The sequence below is a fragment of the Dromiciops gliroides genome, chromosome 6 (genome assembly GCF_019393635.1).
Source record: "Dromiciops gliroides isolate mDroGli1 chromosome 6, mDroGli1.pri, whole genome shotgun sequence".
NCBI classification, from domain to species: Eukaryota; Metazoa; Chordata; class Mammalia; order Microbiotheria; family Microbiotheriidae; genus Dromiciops; species Dromiciops gliroides.
In genome coordinates this window covers 106,804,764-106,820,336 of record NC_057866.1, presented here as the reverse complement: position 1 = coordinate 106,820,336, position 15,573 = coordinate 106,804,764, and the positions used below count along the sequence as shown (strand labels likewise).

General features: G+C 39.3%; 1 protein-coding gene across 1 annotated transcript in view; it reads left to right on the top strand.

The window, feature by feature from the left end:
* NUCB2 (nucleobindin 2) overlaps window positions 1-13,293 on the top strand; it is a 37,404-nt gene extending 24,111 nt beyond the window's left edge. Inside the window, exons 8-13 of the mRNA XM_043971622.1 lie at window positions 149-207; window positions 609-701; window positions 4,242-4,331; window positions 7,832-8,002; window positions 8,331-8,415; window positions 13,068-13,293. Of these exons, the coding sequence (XP_043827557.1) occupies window positions 149-207; window positions 609-701; window positions 4,242-4,331; window positions 7,832-8,002; window positions 8,331-8,415; window positions 13,068-13,201 (632 nt within the window). The 3' untranslated portion in view covers window positions 13,202-13,293. The remainder of the gene's footprint in view (window positions 1-148; window positions 208-608; window positions 702-4,241; window positions 4,332-7,831; window positions 8,003-8,330; window positions 8,416-13,067) is intronic.
* The last annotated feature ends 2,280 nt before the right edge of the window (window positions 13,294-15,573 follow it).

The window sequence follows — 15,573 nt, the reverse complement described above, 5'->3', positions numbered from 1 at the left end:
GAAAATGAGAAGTTATCCTATTTAGGCTGAATATCAGAAGCTTCCTTTTCAAAATCATTATAAAATAACTGTATTTTTAATGATTTATTTTCTAGTTTATTAAAAACAATTTTGCATTTTTTGTTTGTATGTTACTTTTAAACTTTAGATGTCAATAGTGATGGTTTCTTGGATGAGCAAGAATTAGAAGCCCTGTTTACCAAAGAGGTAAAAATGGAACCTATTGAGTTTATTCATTATTCATCATGTTCTCTTTTTCCTCCTACTCTTCTCTTTTTGTTGGCTTTCTCTTTAAAAAAAAATGTTTTATTGATACCTTTTGTCTTTGCAATAGTCATTTCCTAACTCTCCCCTATGACAAAGAAAAACAATAAAGAAAAAATATTCAGTGCTATATTCTCTTCTGGTAATTTTCTACCTCTTTGCCTTAAGAGAGGTATGTTTTGTTTTCTCTCAGTACCTTCATTTTCCCCCCTATTAAGTGAATTAATTTACTTTTAGAGATTCTTTCATTTACATCATTATGCTTATTTTTTATATTGTTCTCTCTGTTCTGCTTCTTTCACTTTGCATCTACTTTCATAGTGATCTTTTAAACCTCTTTTTAGTTAGAGAAAGTATACGACCCTAAAAATGAAGAGGATGACATGGTGGAAATGGAAGAAGAAAGGCTTAGGATGAGGGAACATGTCATGAATGAGGTATGGTTTAAAAGTTTGCCTCTATATTGTGGTGGTTATGAATATTCAATGAAAATGTCTTACTGGCTGCAAATCTCTAAGTTCTTGGAACCTGGAACAAATTGTAGCATGATTTGGAGTAATGAATGGATTTGAAACAAATTTCTATCTAGAATTTTTGATTTTCTATAAATGTGACACTGTATAAACACAAAAGCAATGAATGGTCTAATAAGAATTGTACCAGAAATGCTCAGCATGAACTGAAGTTGGTGAAGCAAGTTAAGGATAACAAAGATGTTTTCCTTTTTTATAAAAGGAATACTGGGGCCTTTTCTTTTAAACCGTTCATGAACAAATGTTCCAGTTTTCAAAAAGGGGAAAAGAATAGAGATGGCAAGCTAAAGACCCAAGTGCTTGGCTTCTCTTCCTAGCAAAATTCTAGAATTTGTCATTGAACACATAGTAAACATTTAGGAAAAAAAGCAATGACTGCAAAAGATCACGACTTCATCAAGAAAAGGTCAGGCTATACCAACTGTCTTTCCTTTTTGACAGGGTTATTAGAGTGGCAGATCAGGGAATGCAGTAGATATAAAAGAGAAATATAGATTAGATTGTAGTATATCCTTTTAGGTCATGTCAAAACTGGTTGAATGAACAGGTCTAAAGAGTAGGCATTAATGCTTTGATGTCGTCTTGGAAAGAAGAATGTTGTCATTAAGTCTGTTATTTCATGTAACTTATTTTTAATACTTAATATAAATCAACACATTTGTTAAATTCCCACTATCTGCAAGGCTTCCACTGAAGCCTGAGCTTTCTGCTGTAGTGCTTCAGCATGATATGAAGAGTAATCTTGGGTTCTAGTAAGATATGTTAAAAGAACACACCCTCTGGAAGTTCTGAGCAGCTTGTTAAGACTTGGTCAGAGTGGCCATTTGCATGTCTATTTATTGAGACCAGCTTAACTAAAAAAGAGAGGTTCTTGTTATCAGAGACTGGCTACCAGATGATGAATTTTTATAGCACTGCAACTCATTTAAATCGTCTCCTTAAGGTATGGTGGTGTTGCCATCTCTGTTGGTGAAAGGAGTGTTCACATTGGTGGAATCACTGATACTTCATAGAATTTAAAGCTGGAAGGGCTCTCTAGCACCATCTAGACCAACCCTCATTCATTTTTTTTTTTGGTGAGGCAACTGGGGTTAAGTGACTTGCCCAGGGTCACACAGCTAGTAAGTGTCAAGTGTCTGAGGCTGGATTTGAACTTACGTACTCCTGAATCCAGGGCTGGTGCTCTATCTACTGCGCCACCTAGCTGCCCCCCAACCCTCATTCTTTATAGAAGAGGAAACAGGCTTCATAGAGCTGAATGATTTTCTCCAGTTTATACCAGTAATAAATAGCAGAGCTAGGATCCTGACTCCTGGTCTTGCCCTCAAAGACCTTCCCTTCATGGGCAGAACTCCTCTACAGTAAGTATCCAGCAGGTGGCGTTATTCCAATCATTACATCTCCATTTTATTGCTAAGGCAACTGAAGCTCTAAAAAGTGAGTTTCCAGCCTCAGTTCCCTCATTTGTAAAATGGATAATAATAGTACCTACCTTATAGATATAACCTGAATTTTGAGCTTGGGTATTTCCAGAAGACTCCTTGTTGGTGGATAGAGTGATTTCCTGGTTCACCTTGAGTGTTTGAAGTATAGATTAGGCTTGTAAAAACCTGGCTTACACAGTGCTGTTGTGAGGATCTAATGAAATAGGGTATGTAAAGCGTTTTTTGCAAACCTTAAAGCTCTTTATCAGTCATTGCTAACTGTTAGAATTATTATTTCAGTGCCTTGCAATATGATAAGCACTTCTATTTGCTTGTTAACTGACTGAGAAATTGTAGAGGGATTCTGTAGTGCTCCAGAACAGTATTTTTAATTAATAAAGAGCCATTGCTTAAAAAAAGAGAAGCTAGCCTCAGAGTTAGATTTTTTTTCCCCTCAAGACAGAGGCAGCTAGGTGGCACAGTGGATGGGGGTGTAAAGCGCATTCAGTGAAGTCTGCATCCAAATACAGCCTCAAAAAAAAGTTAAGTGAGTTTCCCACGATCATACAGTCAGTAAGAGTCTGAGGTAGAATTCAAACTCAAATCCTCTGGATTCAAAGTTCAACTTTATGTGGCATGGATTAGAGGGATATGTGAGGCAGGTACTTGGGCAGAGGTATGAAGGGTGAATGGGAGAGGGGAACACCTTGAGGCAGGAAGATAAATTAGGAGGCTATTATAATACTTCCAATAAGAAGTTATAAGTGACCTGAGCTAGTGATATAAATGCTATTGGCAAGGTGGAATCCATAGGACTTAGACACAGACCCAATGATAAATTCTCTAATGAGAACTGGTGGGAAACTCTTAAGGTTTTGAGTGTGAGTGACTGATTGGTTAGTGTCATCAATAAGAAATAGAGCAATTGGGGCAGGGCATTGTTTGGGGAGAAGAGAGCACCTATAGTGATTTACTTAGTTGACATCTTACTCTACAGATAGGACCTCTTTTCCTTAATTACTTCCTTGATGGATATTCTGGATTCTTTGTATCATAAGAAACAGCTTCCCTTTCTTGGAAATATAAAAATTTAGTCCAGCAGATATTTACTAAGTTGCACATCATTATGAGAACCCAAGGAGGGAGCAATACTCCAACTTTCATGGGACCTAGGGTGTCTTGTTCTGCTGTTCCACTTAGCTCGAAGTGTTGCCTCAATCTGAGAGCCTTTTGAATGAACAAGTTTGAGTTGAGCAACAGAAAAGCTCTCAAGCAACTCATGAAGCGATTTTTCATAGTATTTATTATTTAGTTTGTAGCGAATTCAGACCAGCATAGATTAAACACCTGCTATGTGCCAGGCACTGTCCTGGGTGCTGGAGACACAAAGAATGAAAGCAGTTCTTACAAACTTATATTCTTTGGGGCTAGAGATGCCGTGTATATACATAATTCTATAGAGAACGTCAGCAGTCATCACTGTACCTCAAGTGACTATAGGGTCATACATTCCAATCATTAATTCATATAATCAAAAGTTGAAGGAGTCTGGAATCAGTTTGTGGTGAGGACCTTAAATGTAAGGACCGAATTTAAGACCAGGAAAAGTACTCAGCTTTAAATTTGTTTTGGTTACGGCTTTTAAAGAAAGCTTCAAGCTCAAATAGAATCAGCATTTTGAGCTGCACGGTAAAGAAATAAAGGGCGCAGTGGATAAAGCACCGGCCCTGGAGTCAGGAGGACCTGAGTTCAAATCCGGCCTCAGACACTTGACACTTACTAGCTGTGTGACCCTGGGCAAGTCACTTAACCCCCATTGCCCCGCAAAAAAAAAAAAAAGAAAAAGAAAAAAAAAGAAAGGCATTCTGCTGTTGATACACAAGGGGTTAGTTTTTTTCAGTTCATACCCATCTCACCCTGAGGTCAATAGTATTCTGGTATTTCTTAGCACAGGAGAGTGTCTAATGTCCAAATGCTGGAAGAAAATGTTAATATTACATTTCTGTTTTCCTCTAATCAGGTTGATGTTAACAAGGACCGGTTAGTGACTTTGGAAGAGTTTATAAAAGCTACTGAGAAGAAAGAATTCTTGGAGCCAGATAGCTGGGAGGTAATATTTGTCTTTTTTTTGTTTGTTTGTTTTTGTTTTTTTTTGTTTTTTTTTTTTAGTAAGGCAATTGGGGTTAAGTGACTTGCCCAGGGTCACACGGCTAGTAAGTGTTAAGTGTCTGAGGCCGGATTTGAACTCAGGTACTCCTGACTCCAGGGCCGGTGCTCTATCCACTGCGCCACCTAGCCGCCCCGGTAATATTTGTCTTAAATGGACTTAAATCATGTTTTCTTCACTTCATCAAGATGTTCAGTAATAATTTCTTTTTGTCTTTTGCTTGTATTTACATACTTAATGACTTTTTATATAAGGCCAATTTTGGGGGTGAACTGGTAGAATTCCCACTATTTCATGTGCTCCAGGGGAAGATAAGCATATATAAATTTAAAAAGATCCTGGGCTGTGCCAACATAAACAGAATCTGACATTTTCTAATGATCATAATAGCAACAATAACTAGCACTGATATCATGCTTTAAGGATTGCAAAGCACTTTACAAATATCATTTTACCCTCATAACAACCCTGGGAGATAGGTATTATTATTCCCATGGTACTATTATTCCCATTTTACAGATGAGGACACTGAGGTAGGCAGAAGTTAAGTGACTTGCCCTGGGTCACACAGCTTGTAAGTAAGTGTCTGAGACCAAATTTGAACTCAGGCCTTCCTGTCTCCAGGCCTGGTGCTCTATCTTTTGTTTTGTTTTGTAACGATTGGAATGACGCCACCTGCTGGAGACTTACTGTAGAAGAGTTCCGCTCATGAAGCGAAGGTCTTTGAGGGCAAGACCAGGAGTCTTTTCTTTGGCGTCACTTCCTGACGCGGGCTAGTGGGAGGAGGAAGGAAGAGACTGGCGCTCAGTCTCACGCTCTTTCCTGAGGACGCTGGCTGGTGGAGAGGGGAGCTAGAAATGCGCTCTCCCTTTAATAGATAGGAATCTAGGCCTTTCTCTCTCTCTGTACCAAATTCTTATTCTCCTTAATAAATGCTTAAAAGTCTAACTCTTGCTAAAGCTTATAATTTATTGGCGACCACTCATTAGATATTTTAGACAGTTTAGCTAGAATTTTAGCCCTTAACAGTTTTCTTTTGTTTTTAGTGAGGCAATTGGGGTTAAGTGACTTGCCCAGGGTCACATAGCTAGTAAGTGTTAAGTGTCTGAGGCTGGATTTGAACTCAGGTACTCCTGACTCCAGGGCCGGTGCTCTATCCTGCTCTATCTTTTGTAACACCTAGCTGCCCCATATATTGTGTAAAGGTATACATTAATCAATTCAGACATTTTTGATAATATTTGAGATGCTGATTCTTTGGCTTTAGAGGCTTTTGCCTATTATTTTGAGACATGAAGAAGATTGTGTGAGGGAAGGAAACAGAGAACTCTTATCTTCCTGTGTCCTTTAGTGAGCTTCAAAATGTCATAGAGAAGGGTGGCTCTTGTCGTTCCCTAGTCAGGACCTGTGATTTCATCAGCATGAGGAATTCCTAGTTTGGAAACTCCCTGTACTGAATTTCTAGTGTACTTTATCAATTACCCTGAGCAAGTTCAGGAATTTAGCCAGGCTGAAAGAGCTGGTATGGAGGTGTCAGTGGCAGGATTGGAACATGAGGCTGGTTCTTAATCCACTATGTCTAACTATCCCTCAAAACACAATTAGAGTAATAGAATGTTTAAACTTTAAAAGGTAGAAGGGACCTTACATTGTGGCCACCTTTTAAAAATTTAACTTTTTGTTATTTTTTTTTTGTGGGGCAATAAGGGTTAAATGACTTGCCCAGGGTCACACAGCTACTGTGTCAAGTGTCTGAGGCTGGATTTGAACTCAGGTCCTCCTGAATCCAGGGCCAGTGCTTTATCCACTGCGCCACCTAGCTGCCCCCCAAAATTTTCCTTTCTTGATAATGAATTTAACAAATACAAACATTTCCGTATATAAGGAACAGAAAATTGTATTGGATCTAAAGCCATGACTTTTGGTTAGGTACAGTTTTTTAAAGTGTTTATTAAGAATAATAACAAATCTACCCTGCTTATCTTTATCCCTTTCTGAAATTCCTTCTCTCATAGGCATTTCTTAATATTTCATTAAGACTCTTTCCCTTCCCCTTCTCCCTTCCTCTTCCATCTCTTCTTTTTTTCCCCCTTTTCCCTTCCTTTCTCCCTTCTCCTTTCTCCCTTGTTCTTTTTCCCTTCTGTAAGGGGATAAAATTCTAGCTATGATGTCTAAAATCTAATGAGTGGTCACCTTAAATTAAAAGCTTTAGCAAAAGTTTGTACTTTTAAATATTTATTAAAGTACCTTAGAAGTTAGTGAAGAGAGAGAGAGAGAGAGAGAGAGAGAGAGAGAGAGAGAGAGAGAGAGAGGTAAAAGGCAAACTTCCTCTATCTAATACACCCCATCATTCGACCCCCCCAAGTCGAGGTCAGAAACCCAAAAAGACTAACGCTTCAGCGGCTACTCCCAGAACCTCTTGTGAAACAGGAAAAAGGGCCATCCATACACACACACACACACACACACACACACACACACACACACACACACACACAGCTCCAAGCTAATTGGCTAGTAACTTTGATTGACAGGACCCACAAGCAAACATCACTTCCGGATGCCAAACTGACATTCAAAACCCCAGAAAAGGTCACTTCAAGACAGTAAAGTCACATGGTTTCTTTTCAGGCCAGAGCTCACCAGCTCCCTCCCAGCAGGGGGTGTCATTCCAATTCTCACACTTCCCTACTCTGCTCTTCCCTCCCTCTTCCTTCCTCCTACCAGCCCAAAGTCTCCCTTATGACAAGTAATAGTTAAGCAAAAGAAGCAGATACATTGGCTAGGTCTGGAAATAGGTCTTACTTTGCCCCTACTTGGCAGTGTGATGTATAAAAATCTAATTGTGATATCTAAAAATCTAATGTGTGGTCGACTTAAATTAGAAACTCATAGCACCAGTCTTTGGGGCATTACGCATTTATTAAAGTATAATAGGGGTTATTAAAGAGAACATGTGGAGTTCAGAAGGAAAGACCCTAGCTCCCTGCACCTGCCCCTATAGCGACCTCCAATGGAAAGAAAGATCCCCATACCCCTGGAGCTGGGAGCTCCCTGCAGGCCGCCCAGGCATGGTCCCTACACACAGCTCCTAGCTAATTGGCTGGTAGCATTGATTGACATGACTTACAGGTGGTTCTATGAGTAGACTTAAGGGTGCTGTGAATGGATGTAACTTCCAGATGCTAGTCACATGCTTTCTCCTCAGGGTGTGCTGCCCTGGTTCTCACACTGTCTTTCTCAGCAGTGGGGTGGCACTCTGATTCTGACAGCAGGAAGCATGCTGCAGCCTCAGTTGTGTGAAGTTCTGCTTCCTTCTGAGACAGTGGTCACCACATGAAGAACATAGCGCTCCTCTCTTCTGGCTCTGCCTCATGTTGTTGCCTTTCTTTCTACAAGAAGATGGAGGCTTTTCCTTATCCTTTCTTTTTTTTCCTTCATAGACGTTGGATCAGCAGCAGCTTTTCACAGAAGAAGAGCTGAAAGAATTTGAGAATCACATCTACGAACAAGAACACAAGCTCAGGCAGAAGGCGGAAGATCTCCAGAAGCAAAAGGAGGAGCTCCAGCGTCAGCACGACCAGCTCCAGGCCCAGAAACATGAATATCAGCAGGTCAGACCTGGGCTTCCTCCCCTGCCTGATGTTCATTCAACTGCTTAATTTTTTTTTTTTAAGTGAGGCAATTGAGGTTAAGTGACTTGCCCAGGTTCACACAGCTAGTAAGTGTTAAGTGTCTGAGGCCGGATTTGAACTCAGGTACTCCTGACTCCAGGGCCAGTGCTCTATCCACTGCGCCATCTAGCTGCCCCCAGCTGCTTCATTTTCAACCTTGGCATTGGTTTTATCTTCATCCCAATGGGGCAAGAGTTGAATGTCTTCACCAATTAAAATTTCTCCTAGCCTGTTCACACATTTAGTTTTCACTTTTTTCATTTGACAGGTGGTACAACAGATGGAACAGAAGAAATTACAACAAGGAGTAGTACCTCCAGCAGGGCAAGGTGGAGAATTAAAATTCCAGCCACGTAAGTAATTGCATTTTTTTTCTTGAAGAAAAACAGCAAGCTAGTAATAGTCCTAAATGAAATTTATTTAAATGCGATATTAATAAACAAAATGTACTTTCAAAGAGTAAGATGTGTCCTTTTTTCTATTCATCTAAAGAAATGTAAAACAGTGTATTTAAAAGAAAAAAATAGATTTCTAAAAGAAATTTTCTTCACCAAAGCACATTTCTTAGGCTTTCTTTAAATGACAATCCAATTAGCATTGACATGCTTAATTCAAAATCTTTAGTCCTATTCAATTAGATAGACATTTATTTAATACCTACTGTGTGCAAGGAGGTGGGGTTACTAAGCTCAAAATGAGGCAGTTCCTCTTCTCTGGGAGCTTACATTCTGATGGGGGAAAGGAAGGAGGAATGCACTTTGACCAAAATAAAATTTGGGGGAAGGAGGAATCATCAAGAACAGGGGAGATCAGGAAAGTCTTCACAGAGGAGGTAAGATATCAGATGAGCTTTGAAGGAATATAAGGATTCTGAGAGAAAGGGGTGAAGGAGAACATTACAGGCATTTTAATGTCTGTTTATCACTTCTCCTTCCACCTCCTCAACATCCCCCCCCACCAAGGGATAGAAATGATCATCTTTGACAATCAGTTAGATAAGGGAGTGATGGAGATTGAGGGGTCAGGAATGATGCCAAAGTTGTGAACCTGATGGTCTCTTAGCAATAAGGAAGAGGCGGTAGAGGTGTGGGTCTGAGAGCACAGATAACATGATGAGATTGTATTTGTCTGTGGTTATCCCATGCGACTTCCTCTGCCCAGATTAGGTAGGTGGGCTGAGAAGGGCCCATACTGCATTATTCTCCAGGTGGGTCAAGGGGTACCTCCTGTCGCTGTGAGGTAATTGGGAAGGGCGAGGTGGATGTGTTAGGGAAGTAGATTTTCCCTTTGGCCCCTACATGGCATCTCCTGTGGGTACCTTCTGTCATGGGGGGGGGCAGTTAGGTGGCACAGTGGATAAAGCACCAGCCCTAGAGTCAGGAGGACCTGAGTTCAAATTCGGCCTCAGACACTTGACACTTACTAGCTGTGTGACCCTGGGTAAGTCACTTAACCCTCATTGCCCTTCAAAAAAAAAAAAAAGATTTGGCTATCATGAGGGCAGGGGCTGTCTTATACCTTTTTTTGTATCCCTAACACTTAGTACAGTGCCTGGCACATAATTTATTTATTGACTGACCTTCTGTTAACCCATTTTGGTTGGTGAAAGAGGTAATGATTAAGGAAACAAAGAGGTTCGACCTGAGCATATTGATTTATTAAGTGATGCGTGGCAATTATCCATAGGCTTGGACTCCAAATACAGGAGGAGACAGACTTTTATACATTAAAAACAATTAATCAAAAAAGATCAGTTAATTAAAAGGAAACAGTACAACATTGGGTAATCTTTCGAATTTGAGGAAAATTAGGGATTTTACAAGAAGGGAGGGGAAGAGTGAATAAGAACAATTCTCTGAAATTAGAAAAAGGGTTATCCCCCTCCCCCCAAATGTCTGTAAACAATCAAAGGAACATAAATGATTGATAAGCATGGGTCTAGTTTTCAGATAAGATATATGAATTACTTGAGATGTACAATTGTGAGAAAACCCCTTGCATCAGTCTTTGGATTTGACTGAGTTTCTGGTCAGCATAACCTAGGTCCTTGGTCAAGAGTCTCTAAGCATCAGGGAGAGGTGGCCCAGCTTTCCAACCATGCAGGGCTATTTTCAAACAATGCAATAAGGTTTTCTCTCAATTCCTACAATTGAGCAAACTTTTCTCACAGGACAGAAATTGGACTAGACCTATAATTGAATCAGAACATAACTGAGCTAGCTCCAGAATTGAGTCATAAGATGGGGTCAGTGTGGTTCACTTAATTCCCACAATTAACCACTTGCTGTCCTTATCCCTTCAGTTTCCTCACTATTCCAAGTCAAATTATGTCAATAAGCATTTATTTAAGCTCCTACTATGTGTCAGGATTTGAGAAGTTCTGGGCATCAAGGAAGGCAAATATAGTCCTTACCCTCAAGGAACTTAGATTCTAATGAGAGAGAAAACATGTAATTAACTATGCATAAGTTGGTAAGCACAGAGTAAATCTGAGACAATCTGAGATGGAGGGTCCTAGCATTGAGGGAGGTGGGGAAAGGCTTCCTGCAGTGGGTAAAATTTGAGTTGAAATCTGGAGGCAGCCAGCTGGCAGAAACTAGGGGAGAGGCAGCCCATGAAAAGATGTGGAATTGGCATAAGTGTAGTGTGCAAGGGATGAGAAGAAGGATGGATCTCAGAGTGCAAGAAGACTGGAAAGGGAACAAGTTATAAAGGCCATCTTTGATCATGGAGGTAATAGGGAGCCATTGAAGTTGATTGAATAGGGGTGAGAGTGGTGCTGGTGGTACTGGTGATAGTGACATAGACGTGCACTTTAGGAAAGTTAGTTTGGCAGCTGAGTGGAGGGTGGACTCGGGAATGGGGAGAGACTTGGGGCAGAAGGCTGTGGTCTCTTACCAGGGTGGCAGCTGTGTGAGTAGAGAGATGGGGAAGTATACAAGAGAAGTTATGAAGGTAGAACCAACAGGATTTGGCAAAAAAAAAAAAATTGGAGATAAAAATTGGGTGAATAAGAGTGAGGAATTGAGAATGGCATTTAGGTTGTAAGCCTGGGTGACTGGGAGGATGGTGTACCTTAGACAGTAATAGGGAAGTTAGGGAGGGGGAAGTGTTTGGAGGGAAATCTGAGTTCATTTTTGGCCATGTTCCATTTAAGATGTCTGGGAGACAGCCAGTTTGGGATGTCCAGTAGGTGATTAGAGATTGGAGACTAGAAGTCAGGAAAGAGGTTAGCACTTGATAAATACATCTGAAAATCATCTTCATAGAAATTAGAAGTGAATCCATGGAAGCGGATGAGATGACCAAGTGAGATGGTAATGGCGGGGTGGGCAGGACAGAGCCTTGGGGGATATTTCACAAGTTGGCAGGAGTGACCTTGATGAAGTTCTAGCCAAGGAGACAGGACAGACAGGTATGAGGAGAGCCAGGATATAACAGTGTCTAGGTTTTCTAGGAAGGACAGAATATCTAGGAGTATAATGAACAGTCAGTCTGCAGAGAGGTCAAAAAGGATGAAGATTATTTCAACAACCTTCACTATCTGGAATTTTTTTCTGTAGACTGAATGTCTTCTGCTATAATATTAGCCCAGTTTCTCTTTGCCTGATCTTTTCAGACAGGACAGCCCTATTGTGTAGAACAGCATAATTCCTTATGTAATAAATATTTGTTGATGATGATGGCTTGTTCTTTTTGGATAAGAAGTCTTACAAATATTAAATGGCCCTGAGTCTTGATAGTTTCATAAGGTTGAACCTTTCCTTACAGGTCGCCCTCCTCCCCTTTTGTTATTTGCTTCTGAAAATTCCCAATTTCTCTGAAATTAGGAACCCCACTAGAAATAGAACTTTGTACAGGGTCTGATTAGTGTTAACTAGTCAGGGGATTGCAGACCTGTAAATTCAAATAGCATTACTGGAATTGGAATAGTATTCATATGCCTGCTGCCAATTGAATTATGACAAGGGACTGTTCTATTGTGAACTTCTCTGTGAAAGGTAGCCATGATTTTCCTTGAAAACTGCAATGCCCAGTTTAGTGTAGAACTAGAGGAGGAAAGTAGAGGGAGATTAAGCCAGAGGTGAAGACGGAACTGAGTTTTAATTCCCCATGGAACCAGGAATATGACATTTCCTGGGATTGTTTCATTTGCATCTATAAATACACAGTCATGTTTGAGACAGACATTTTACAGATGCTAGTAAAATATGTAATAAGTCAGATTATTCAAGTAACGATTAATGCTTGAATTAATTTATGGACTTAATGAATTCTTTTAAGAAATCATGTTCCCTCAGGTAAGAAGAGTGCATTATTTTCAAGAGATTGCTATTGGCAATTAGAAAATTTCTGATGTCACTCAGATTTCATTAACAATGTATATTTCAGAAGAGGTGATGGTAGAGTAATCCAACCCTACTAGAAAATACTGATTTTCTTTTAGTGTAGGACACTGTGCCCTCTGAGTGGTCTAAAGTTTGTCTGACTTGTATCTTTTAGCAAAAATACTAGAGTCGTGAATTTTTTTAAAAATTAAGATTTGCTGTTTTATCCAAAAGTGTTTGACTTATTTAAAAATGTGTTGTAGAAGTAGGTGGAGATATTTTTTTTTTTGGTGGGGCAGGGAGTTTGTTTTGTGGGGCAATGAGGGATAAGTGACTTGCCCAGGGTCACACAGCTAGTAAGTGTCAAGTGTCTGAGGGTGGATTTGAACTCAAGTCCTCCTGAATCCAGGGCTGGTGCTTTACCCACTGTGCCACCTAGCTGTGTATTTCAATTTCCCACAGATTTGCTTATTCAGAATTATTATTATGTTAATTGAATGGCTCTTTTTAAAAAAAAAATCTACTTTTTTCACACATAGAGGAAAATGGTTTTTTAAAACTTCTCATATTAGTGTCAGGTTGAAACTTTCTCTTGACAATATAGCACCCAAAAGGAAACAGCAAACTCTTTGGGGCCCCATTCTGTTACTAGTTGTAATGATCTTTCTCTTTTACAGCTGGGCAGCACCAAGAGGAGAAGTCGGACAAGCATTCTCTAGGCAGTGACCACCTTCAGCCTTTGCCACCACAGCACGTTTCTCCTCTTCAGGAAGGAGCAGCCATGGCTGAACATGTTCAGATTCACCCTTAGCCACCTGGTGCCTCAACTTTATACTTTTCTTGTTTGTTTTTTTGTTTGTTTAAAAAGGGAGACTAAAGTGGATTAAAAAACTAAATTCAAAATGTCCTATTTCTTGTGCCTACCTGTAGCATCATCAAAAGAATAATTGTAATTTTTTTTCAGCCACACTTTAAAGCACTCTTTCTTCATTATCTCCTGAAAAATGTGAGGGAAGAGAAGGTTATTAAAAATTAGTTCCCTTTTTTGACTCCCTTTTCTAAAGGCAAATCTTAGTGCCTGGGAGATAAAGAGTCTGTTAAAAAAATAAAAACAAAAAAATAGTAGTTAGCTGTGAATAAGTAACCTGTTCTCAGGAGAATTCCAGAACTAATCTAGAACATGTGTATAACTCCAACAAAAGATGACCAAGAACTTGGATCCAAGGGATGTTTTTCCATTTCTAGCACTGCCAACCTGCTTGTTTCTGAGACCAAAAAATACCCTTTGAAACAAAACTTTGGAACTTCAGTTTTATTTTTTTTAATTGCCTTGAAGAATTATGCAGAACAGTAATGATCATTCATGTTTACAGATTCCCTCAGATTCTCATTATTTAAAGCTGTTAGCATAAATATTTTTACTATGAAGGTAAATGCATTGTACCAGCTCTGTTGTGGGCCAACAATTTACAGTATCATTCTTCCTGCCTAATGGCCTTCTGTCCTGAGTCCTTAAAAGTCTGCATGCTATTCAAATGATCACTTTTATTGAAAAAAGACATCACAAGAAATAACATTGGAGTTTGCTGTGCAAATTTGCCTACCTCCTTTCATTTCTGCATTAATGGTGTATTTCCTTAAATTTTCTGTATTTAAATTTGTAAATTTCAGTGTTAATGGTAGGTAGTTGGTGGGCTTTTTTTCTTTATTTAATTGGTACAATTTGACTCTTTGCTGGATGAGTTTTTTGCTTTGATAGAAGCAATTCATTTTCCTCATAGTTTATCACAAGTTAATGGCTTGTCTGTGTACTTGGCAAGTGGGAGAAGAAATGTAATTGATCCTGGTTCTATGAAACATTCTTCAGAAATCAGCTTCTCCAAATTCTGTTGTTTTTTTCTTGGTCTTCAATTTTAACCATCTTTTTGAAAGATGGTTCCAGTGTTGTACATGACGTTTTAGTATATTAGTAGCTCCTAGATTTTCTTCTGTTCCCCCAATTTCTCTTTTTATTATTAGGGCAATAAATGACTGAATTAATAGAGTAATATCTTATTTTTTATTATTATCCTGTGATGATTATGTTTTTATATGAATACCTGCCATTCTGCTTCATGTTTCAATAATAATTTTGTAGTAGTTTTGATTCCTTTTTGTTGAACACGAATTTCAAAACTGTTTAAGTATACTTAATGTTATAGGAGAAAACATAACAGATCTGTTGAGACTCCTTTCTTTGGCTTGAATTTTTCCTAGATGAAATTATATTTTTGTCTTCTGTCTGCATTTCTTTCTTCCCTTAGTATAACTGAATTTTTTTCATTGACATTTGCATTGTTTGAGAGGTGCAGTTGAACTTGGGGAAAGAAAAAAGCCCCCTTGGAAAAATAATCATGTTACTCTTGCCCAGCCACATCAGTAGGCAGGATCCTTTCTTCCAGGATGGCCTTTTTTTCTGCACCTTGCCATTTATTCTGTAGAGACATGTGTGTGTATATATTTATACTGTAGAGACATCTTGAACTTGACACATAGGACTGAATGTCATGGGTAAAGCTAATGGGGGAAGGTGGGAGCACATGGGGACCAACATCTGCTTGTACCACTGTGGAGTTAAACCCTGATGAGTAGATGTCTTTCTGATTCCTTGATGATTTTTACTCCATTAAAATAATAATGGTTATGAAAATAAACTAGAGCCCATCTCCCACACATGTGTGATAGCAAATTTAATTGGTGATAAGGGACTGCAAGTCTTTTAAAATATAAAGCCAGGGCAGCTGGCGCAGTGGATATTGCGCCGGCCCTGGAATCAGAAGGACCTGAGTTCAGATCCAGCCTCAGACACTTAATACTTACTAGCTGTGTGATCCTGGGGAAGTCATTTAACCCCAATTGCCTCATCAAAAAAAAAAAATAATAAAGTCATGCCCATATACATATACATATACAAACACACACACACACATATATATGAGGTAAACCTACTTCACTATTTTTTTGTTGTCATTGTTGCTGTTTTAAAAAGACTTGCATGGGCTCTGGATTCAGGAGGACCTGCATTCAAGTCCAGCCTCAGACACTTGACACTTACTAGCTGTGTGACCCTGGGCAAGTCACTTAACCTTCATTGCCCCACCCAAAAAATAAAAATAAAAAAAGCAAAAGCAAAAACAACAACAA